At 53.7% G+C, this 8,432-nt stretch overlaps 7 protein-coding genes across 7 annotated transcripts, besides 7 other annotated features; 2 read left to right on the forward strand and 5 right to left on the reverse strand.

Annotated features, from left to right (window-relative positions):
- Positions 1-74: 74 nt before the first annotated feature.
- On the reverse strand, positions 75-530 carry Tco025E_07308 (uncharacterized protein; the record flags this gene model as incomplete). The annotated part of the gene is made up of 1 exon (XM_029374174.1): positions 75-530. One exon carries the CDS (start codon positions 528-530, stop codon positions 75-77), a length of 456 nt encoding a protein of 151 aa, XP_029225709.1.
- On the forward strand, positions 529-1,029 carry Tco025E_07309 (uncharacterized protein; the record flags this gene model as incomplete). Its single annotated transcript, XM_029374175.1, has 1 exon — positions 529-1,029. The coding sequence occupies one exon, from the start codon at positions 529-531 to the stop codon at positions 1,027-1,029; it is 501 nt and encodes a 166-aa protein (XP_029225710.1).
- Positions 1,030-1,202: 173 nt separating this feature from the next.
- On the reverse strand, positions 1,203-1,532 carry Tco025E_07310 (sporangia induced deflagellation-inducible protein; the record flags this gene model as incomplete). Its single annotated transcript, XM_029374176.1, has 1 exon — positions 1,203-1,532. The coding sequence occupies one exon, from the start codon at positions 1,530-1,532 to the stop codon at positions 1,203-1,205; it is 330 nt and encodes a 109-aa protein (XP_029225711.1).
- A 28-nt stretch (positions 1,533-1,560) lies between these two features.
- Positions 1,561-1,587: a microsatellite.
- Positions 1,588-1,878: 291 nt separating this feature from the next.
- On the forward strand, positions 1,879-2,367 carry Tco025E_07311 (uncharacterized protein; the record flags this gene model as incomplete). The annotated part of the gene is made up of 1 exon (XM_029374177.1): positions 1,879-2,367. The coding sequence occupies one exon, from the start codon at positions 1,879-1,881 to the stop codon at positions 2,365-2,367; it is 489 nt and encodes a 162-aa protein (XP_029225712.1).
- A 175-nt stretch (positions 2,368-2,542) lies between these two features.
- Tco025E_07312 (signal recognition particle subunit SRP19) lies at positions 2,543-3,001 on the reverse strand (the record flags this gene model as incomplete). Its single annotated transcript, XM_029374178.1, has 1 exon — positions 2,543-3,001. The coding sequence occupies one exon, from the start codon at positions 2,999-3,001 to the stop codon at positions 2,543-2,545; it is 459 nt and encodes a 152-aa protein (XP_029225713.1).
- A 1,002-nt stretch (positions 3,002-4,003) lies between these two features.
- Positions 4,004-5,503, reverse strand: Tco025E_07313 (pyruvate kinase; the record flags this gene model as incomplete). Its single annotated transcript, XM_029374179.1, has 1 exon — positions 4,004-5,503. The coding sequence occupies one exon, from the start codon at positions 5,501-5,503 to the stop codon at positions 4,004-4,006; it is 1,500 nt and encodes a 499-aa protein (XP_029225714.1).
- Positions 5,504-5,766: 263 nt separating this feature from the next.
- Positions 5,767-5,797: a microsatellite.
- A 568-nt stretch (positions 5,798-6,365) lies between these two features.
- Positions 6,366-6,396: a microsatellite.
- A 4-nt stretch (positions 6,397-6,400) lies between these two features.
- Positions 6,401-7,903, reverse strand: Tco025E_07314 (lipoprotein, type 6; the record flags this gene model as incomplete). The annotated part of the gene is made up of 1 exon (XM_029374180.1): positions 6,401-7,903. The coding sequence occupies one exon, from the start codon at positions 7,901-7,903 to the stop codon at positions 6,401-6,403; it is 1,503 nt and encodes a 500-aa protein (XP_029225715.1).
- Positions 7,904-8,109: 206 nt separating this feature from the next.
- Positions 8,110-8,126: a microsatellite.
- A 167-nt stretch (positions 8,127-8,293) lies between these two features.
- Positions 8,294-8,322: a microsatellite.
- Positions 8,323-8,381: 59 nt separating this feature from the next.
- Positions 8,382-8,411: a microsatellite.
- Positions 8,412-8,428: a microsatellite.
- Positions 8,429-8,432: the final 4 nt, after the last annotated feature.

The following is an 8,432-nucleotide window of genomic DNA, read 5'->3' on the forward strand; positions in this document are numbered from 1 at the left end:
AGAATTTGCTCACTTGAAGGATGGCGAACTGCGGGTGATATCGCCCTGTGGCCGATCAGCTCCACAGAATCCCACTATACATGAGCAACGCAGCCGGCGCAGAAAAAAGAATTGCGCCGGGCGGACGGCAGGCGGCCAACGCGGGGTAGTCCTGTTACGAAAGCGTCCGCTGCAGTCGTTTTGCGTTCCCAAGCGACAGAATTTGGCAGCGGCTCAAACTTCGACATGGAGATCCCCATGCGCGCCGCCGCCAAAAGCCGCTGGCACCCACAGTCTTCTCCAAACTCGACGCCGCGGACGACAACAGATGGCTTGCAGCACGCCGCGTGCGTATGCTTCCCGCCCTTTCGGAGTTTCGGCCGCGAAAGCTGATGACACCGCGCGCGCGACGCGACAAAAAGGAAACCATCACGCAAGTTCGCGCGCCGCGAGGGCGAGGAAGCACCCCAGATCGGCGCCCGCCGCCACCGATTCGGCAGAAGCCTTTGCGCGGGGAAAGCCCCAAGGAACCGGCGGCGCTGAGTCGCCATGCCCCTCTTGAAACAAGGGGAAGGCTTCCGAGCGAGTGACCTGCCGGCCGGTCGCGCGGGCCGGACGCCGTTGCGATCTGACGGGGAGAGCGTTCTGGCCGCCCGCGCCCGTGCTGCCGCGGGGTCCCGGCAGGCCCCGCGGCGGGCTCATTTTCGGCGCGGGCCCTTTTTCACGGTGGCGGCCGGCGCGCCGGCCACAGAAGCGATTCTAAAAAGTTTAAAAAAAAAGCGGGCTGTGTCGCCCGGGCTGGTGCCCGCTACGGGGCGAAGCCGCGGGCGAACGGCGCGCAGGGCACGACGCAGCCCGGCGCTTCCAATTGGCGATGGGGAAATGAATAGAAGGCAGCGCCGTGTGGCGGGGGAGGCCAACCGAGCGCGGACGTGTGAACGCTTGCCGTCCTCGGCGAGCGAGCGCGCATGGCGGTGCGTGCTCCGCTTGGCAGCTATTACTGGGGGAGAAATCAGCAACAAATTCGCTTTGGCTGTCATGCATTCTTGAGGGATAAAAGAGCAAGAAAAAACGAAAACAAAAAAAAGTGAGAGAATAGCGTGCGCGCGGCTGCGCGAGACAAGGGAGTTTAATTTACGAATTATACGAGTAAAGACTGGTACAGCAGAAAAAGTGATCTTTTGCTCACAAGATCGAGATCTTTTGTCATGTCCCCTTGAAGCCTACAAGCCGTCGCAGCGTGGGAGGCCGGATGACTCCTCCCGCGCATTGCTGAGTAGCTGCCGTGATGCCTCGACTATCCCTCGGAACCTCTCCGAGGTCTCATAAATGACTTTGTCGAGCATAGACTTTGCCCCTGTTTTCTGCTTGAGACTCTCCTCGATAGCGACCAAGCGGGCGTTCAACGCCTTCAGTTCGGCAAGCACGCGATTTCGCTCCTCCTCATCGCATCTTATGCTTTGTTCAATCTCTGTCCGTCTCTCCTTTAATTCCTCTATGACGGACACGAGTTCATTACTTGTTGCCTGCACATCCGAGCCTAAAGAAGCCATGTGACTTAGCAACAAGAAGCAAAGACACTTATTTTTTTTGTTTTTTTTTGTTTTTAAAGAAGAGGAGCAGCAGTCTTGGTTCAACGCCGCAGTCACAGCGGATGCGACGACCTCCGCAGTACATCAAGGGCGATCAATTTGCAGGCTTTACGACGCCACAACGAAGTAGAGAAAGGGAAGGAGGAAAATACACGTGCAGAATAGCCACTTCGGCCTTAGCCACACGGTACGGGCAGAGTCGCACCACCGGCGCCCATCCCGTCCCGACTGCCTCACGCGCGCAAAATTGAGTTACCAAGGAAGTCGGCACGGCAAGTGGCAGTGACAAACAGGCGTGGAAAGGCGGATGCGGCGACAACAGGAGAGTTCAAAGCTGACCCCACGCCGTCGGCACGCGGTCTCCGGAGTCTCGGCGCAGGCGGAGGTTAAACGCCGTGAGGTGCAATCGCTATTGCCCCCCCCCCCCCCACTGAAGGAGGAGGAAACAAACTCGCAGACGAATCCCCGTCGCATCGCAGTGATGCCCAAAACGGCCACCCCTTCACTTCTTCTCCCCTCCATTGCTTGGCGTCATCCACACAGAACTGAAGATGCCGTGCAACAGAAGCCAAGCGGGGCTCGGCGCGGCAAGTATTACCCTGTTGTGCCTGTGTTGCCGCGTCATGCGCCAACCCCCGCTTCCACGGCCGATGACGAGGGAGTGCTTACTCATTGCAGTGCATACCGTGACGTCAGGAGAGTAAAAGAAAGATCAAGGAAAAGGCAAAAGCGTAAGGGCCTTACCAGCCATGCCCAATATACAGCGGGATATATAAGCAGTGCACCAAGGGAGTGAAGGAAGAACCTTTTGTTCTTTTCCTTCGATTAAGTGAAAAACAAAAAAAAAGCGGGTATAGAAAAGGAGAGGGCAGCCACCCGCACACACGCGGGGGCACCATTTCCCGCATGTTTTTCACTTTTCTTTCACCAGCTAGACTCTCATTCATTTTTCTTTTTCTTTTACTCCGCGTCTATTTCTTCTTCACGGAAGCTCCAGTGGCGTCAGCAAAAGATATGGGTTGTGGGCGAGGCGCACCACTTGCCTTGATCGCAGCGGCTACACGGCGCAAAAGCTCCTGCTTACTGCCTATGTCCTGCACCGTCACGCCTCGTGTGTGTGTGTCGAAATCACTCATGCGGATGTAGTGCTCTGACTGTGGTCGCTTGATCGCCACCCTCACACACCCCTTGGGGACGACGGCGTACTTCCGTGACGCCTGCGAGCGTGGCAGCGAGAGGCCCCGTTCAATAAAGAAGTCCTGGTAACCCAATTTCCGCAGGACCGCTGCAATTTCCTCCAGCTGCGGGTTCTCCACGGACTGCGTCTTCGTCAGACGTCGTCCCTCACCCGGGGTAAGATTGGCATCTAGATACTGTGGAAATATTGTCTGGTACGCCAGTTTATTGTGCGAATCCGATGACGGTTGCATTGCTATCCTCTCCCCGTGGGTAACTCTACCGCGGCTTTAGTACGTTCTGACATAAGAAGTAGAAGAAGAAAACTCTTTCAAGGGAATTAAGCGGGAGCGTAAGACAGCCATGCCAGGTCTAAAGGCAACTCCACCACAAAAGCAGAAACGGAGGAAAAAACGAACAGAACAATATAAAAACAACAACAACGAAGGAACCATCCACCGCCGCTATTCGTAACGGGGTCTATGAGAGAGCCTAGAAAAGTACGGAATTAGTCGCATGAATTACAGAATTTCATGTTCAGGGGCGTATTTATTAAGCGTGCATTGCGTTCGGCGGCCTCACCCATCTGTAAGTACATTTTTCGGCTTCCACTCAAACACACAGATACGGGTCTAACACTTCCTTTCGGGCCAAGCCTGCCAATGCGTACTTTCGGAAGAAGCAGACCCTTCTCATCTCCACTTTCAGCAGCGCAAAAAAAAAATATATATATAGGCTAGGAAACACCTATTTTTCTTTTTTTGTTTTGTTTTGTGTCTACAGCGTCACCTCTTTTGGCTACCATCACGCACTGGCTCGGTTTATTGTTCCAAAAAAACACATGGAAAACATCAACTTAGTTTCTTTGTTATAAGTTTCTCCCTTTATTTTTTATTTTCTGCCTCCTCTGCTAACGGCTTCGCTTATCGATCATATACATGCATGCACATGCACCTATATATTAATGATATACTTAGTTTGTACGTGCTGCCTTTACACATCAAAGGGCTCCCCACCCCACTGCCCCAAAGAAAAGAATCAAGCGTCTCTTTCCACCTTTTGTTGCTTTGATTTTTATTGTTAAATCAATCTTAAGTTTTCACGTACACGCTTTGCACCATCGCTGCTTCTGCGCCTCTCCTGTCTCGTCCTTCCTCCCAAGCTGACCCCCCTCTCCTTCGCCCCACTCGCCTTGGGTGCGAGCGAGCGAGCGGGCAAGACAAAGAGGGCACGCAGCTTCTTCCTGCAGCCACGCCTCAGCTGACGTAGACAATGCGGGTTTGGTTCGGGTACCCCTTCACCTTGTGGTCCGCGTGCACCACCACCGCGAGGTCGCCCGGTACAACGTAGCCCCGCTTCTTTGCGTACTCAACGCCAAGCTGCACCCGCTTCTCTTTGCTCTCGTCGTCGCCGTGGCGCTCGGCGTCGTAAAACACGGGCTCCACGGACCGCGTGATGGTGAGCTGACGGCACGTCCGCATGCGCGTCGTGGCGCAGACGATTGGGCAGTTGGGGCGGTACTTGCTTGCAAGTCGCGCGCTGCGGCCCGAGTTGCTCAGCACCAGCAACACCTTTGCCCGGACCTCGTAGACAGAATTCACGGCACTGCTGCACACGGCCTCCTCCGGGGACATGGGAATCGTTTGCATCTTCTTGATGCTGTTGAACGTCACAGCCTGGTTTGTGGCACTTTGGGCCTCCAGACAAATACGGGCCATGCACTGCACCACATCATTCGGATACTTTCCTTTGGCTGTCTCTCCAGAGAGCATTACACAGTCCACACCATTGAAAACCGCATTGGCAACGTCTGAGACCTCCGCACGCGTCGGACGAGGATTGGTTGTCATGCTCTCAAGCATCTGCGTCGCGCAAATGACGGGTTTACCCGCCACGTTGCATTTGCTGATAAGAATCATCTGCGCCACGACAACCTTTTCCGCCGCGATCTCCACACCGAGGTCACCGCGCGCCACCATAATACCGTCGCTGGCTGCAATGATTGCATCAATGTTTTGCACGCCCTGATGGTTTTCAATCTTGGAGACAACGAGTATGTCCTTGCCCTTTTCTCCAAGCGCCACACGCACCTCACGCACCTGTTCCGCCGTGCGTATAAAGGAAGCAAAAATTATATCGACGCCTTGCTCCACGCCAAACTTCAGGTCCGCACGGTCCTTTTCCGACACTGCCGGCAAATCCACTTCACAGCCAGGCAAATTGCACCCCTTGCGATCTGTCAAATAGTGTGCGTTGTTCACATAGCACTTTAATGTGCAGTCGTCCTCCTTGCTTAACACCTTGAGGCTCAACACACCGTCGTCGATGTAAATAAAGCCACCCGGGCGCACCGTTGTGGCGAGGTGGGGGTAGTCCACGTAGAACTTTTCCTTCGTCCCAATCTTCTCAAATGCGGGGTCAGACGTCAGGAGCACGGTATCGCCCGGCGAAAGAGAGATCCCGCCACCCTCGAAGAGGCCGGTACGAATCTCTGGCCCCTTCGTATCCAGCGCAATGCCAATGTGTACTCCAAGTTCGGCTGCAGCAGCACGCACGTTGTTAATCGTTGTTTGGTGGTATTCATGGCTGCCGTGTGAGAAGTTCATGCGCGCAACGGACATTCCGCTTGTTATAAGGCCCTTCAGTGCCTCAACGCTCTGCGTGCTGGGGCCAATCGTGCATATGATGCGGTTGGCACGAGTATGCGCGACTGGCTCAAAAATGGAGAGCTGAACGTTGTGTGCAAGCTGCGACATAGGAACCGGCAAACGTATTTCTTTCAGTTCTTTTTTTCCTTTCTTTTTTTTCGTTGCGTTCGCTGACAAACAAGCCGAATCGCTCCACTTGACTTTCAATGGGCCTTTACTTCTTGCGGAACACAATCAAGACAAAGCAAAAAACGGCAACGGAAAAGAACAGGTGTTAACAACAGGTGTACAAAAGCAAAGAATAATACAAGCGTTTTTTTTTTTCTATCCCTCGTTTCTTTCTTTTCATTTTCCCTCTCCGCGTATATATATGTGTGTGTGTGTTTGTGTTTGTGTGTGTGTCCGTTTATCCGCAGAAGAGGTGGGACAACTCTCCCTCCCAAAGCCCCACACAATGAAAATGGGACGCACCTTTTCCTTTTGCTACTTGCTTCTCTTCTAGGCGAGGGATCGCTTCCTTTCTTTCAGCTTCATGTATGAGTGGGGTACGCATGCCGACATGCCACAGTATACGTATTTTTCGCCTTCTTATGAAGTTGTTCTTCTCAGTTAGTTTGTTCCTTTTTTTTTTACCCCGTTTTACTGTTTTCTCCAGTCGGCTCCTATTTTTTTTTTTTGCTTCTTTCCCTCCAGCTCCGCCGTACGCCTTGCAATTTTGTGTGTTTTGCCTTTTTCGCCACACGCCACGCACTGTCTGAGTTTCGTTGTTGTTGTTAGATGTATATGTAAATTCCTTGTGCTTCTGCCTCAGCAGAGCTCCAAGGAAAGGCCCATTAATGTCAAACAGCCAGCTGTGATGATGCGAGAAAGTGTTTCCTTCAGTGGCACAATTCGTTTTGTACGGCACGGCCTCCCGCCTTGCTCCATGCATCCTCATTCTTCTCTTATTTCTTGATGAGGACATATTTCATTGTTGTTGTTGTTCTTGTTCTTGATGTCGTGTCTTTATGCCTCAGCGGTCTCTTCGCCAGTTTGTGCCACCGCCGCAGCAGTGCCGGCTGCCACCTCCTCCTCCACATCATCCTCTTTCTTCGGCGCCTCTTCCGCAGTTGCCGCGGCCGCCCCTTCCTCCTTTTTCTGCTCTTCCTCATCCTCCTCCTCGTCGCTAGAGAGCTCCAGCTCGCCGGTCTTGATGTGGCTCTCGTACTCCTTCTGCTTGGCGCGAAGCTTCTCCACGGCGGTATCTATGGCAGCCAAAGCTGTTGGTGGCTCCTCATTAACGAGATGAAAGAGATGGCACTTGTCCTCCGGGTGCTGCAATACGCGAGGCTTTGCTGGGGCCTTCTCCGGCTTCGATTTCTGGGCACGCTGCATTTTATTTTTGCCTCCAGGGGCGCCTTTCTGCGGGGCCGAGATTCTTTTGCCGTCGTTCAGCAGAACAGCGCCTTCTGGAAGAAATTTGGAGGGGTCAAACGCAGCGGCGGCTTGCTTGCGGGCCAGCTCTTCCTCCTCCCGCTTCACCATTACCTTGTGCTCCTGTAGGTAGCGCACCAACGTTTTACATGCATCAATCTCCACCTCGTACGGGTTCTGACGGCGGAGCGCGCGAGACCGCTTCTCCTCAAACTTTGCAGCATTTTTGCGCTCGAGGTAGCGCCGATGCCGCTCTTTTCGCTCCTCCTCCATCTTTACAAGATACTTGGCCCGCGCCTCCTCCTTCCATGCGTTCCATGCCTCCATAGCCTTGTTATGTTCTTCACGCAGACGATTCATTTCCTCGCTTAGCTTGTTAATCTTGCTGCTAATCTCTTCACACTTCTTGTAAACCTCCGCCCGGTTCACCCCGGTGCCTCGAATCTCCTGCTCCTTCTGCTGCTTCGTTGCCCGCTGCTCGTTGTATTCGGACCTGAGGTTGCGGATGCGTTCATTAATTTCTTGCCACTCACGCTGCAGCATGGCCTCGCGGTGCTTCGCCTCTGTGATGGCTTCTGTAAGCGGCTGAAGCTCCACCAGGTACCGCTTCGCTTCCTCCAACTTGCTCAACTGCCGCACTGTGCGCTTCTCTGCGGCCAGCCCACCTCCGCGTGTCTCCATCTTGCGGGTTATAAGCGCAATCGCGTCGTCGATCTCCTTCAGTGTCGTGAACCCGCCCAAATCCTCGGATAGCTCGCGAAGGCGGCTCTGGCGCTCGTCGTGCAACTTCTGAACCCGCTGGATCTCCTCATTCTTTTTAAACCGCATCTCCTGTTCCGCCTTACGCTGAGTGTCAATGTCGCCCATGCGCTGACGCAGCTCGGCGAGCTCATTGTCCGTCGTCTCGCGTCCCTCGCGGGTCCCGAGCGACGCGCGCAGCTGCTTCACCTCCGTGAGCAGGGCCCGCTTCTCTTCCGCGAGAGCCGCCATCCTGGCGCGAAACTCGGCGGAGTTTGGCTCCTTCGGGCCACCGGGCGTCAACAGCCATGGCGGCATGCGCCTACTCGGTGCCGCAGCCTCCGCCGTGCCGCTCATGATCTTTTTCCTGGGCGAACTCCGCAAGCTTCACAGGAAACACGTCTATAATTAAATAAATAATTATTTATTTAATCCCTTAGCCTTAACTCGCTTCCCTTCTTCCCTCGCAAAGTTTCCGCGGGTGAAAAGAGAGAATACTTGAACGGCCATGTGGACGCATGCACGCCGTGTCACTCCACGTGCTCGTTTAGCGTCCCCCGTTCAAAAAAAAAAAAAAAAAGTCGCTCCCCCACCTTGGCGGCGTTCATGCATGGCGATGATAAAAGGATGGCATTAAAACACTTTTTTTCTCCTTCCTCCCATGTGCGTGTGTGGGTCCCTCTCGCCCTCTCTTTCCCTTCTACCTCCTGGGGAGTCAAGGTTATTTGTGTGCGCGATTGCTCACAGATAATATATATATATATATGTAGTATATACTTCTTTTTTCCTTGTTGCTCATCTCCACTCCTCTCCTCCCCAATTAAGTTGCACATATTCTCTCTCTCTCCCTCCTCCTCTCTCTCTCCACACACACACACACACGGGA

Source organism: Trypanosoma conorhini (assembly GCF_003719485.1).
Source record: "Trypanosoma conorhini strain 025E chromosome Unknown Tco_14.4_contig_00554, whole genome shotgun sequence".
In the NCBI taxonomy this organism is placed as follows: Eukaryota; Euglenozoa; class Kinetoplastea; order Trypanosomatida; family Trypanosomatidae; genus Trypanosoma; species Trypanosoma conorhini.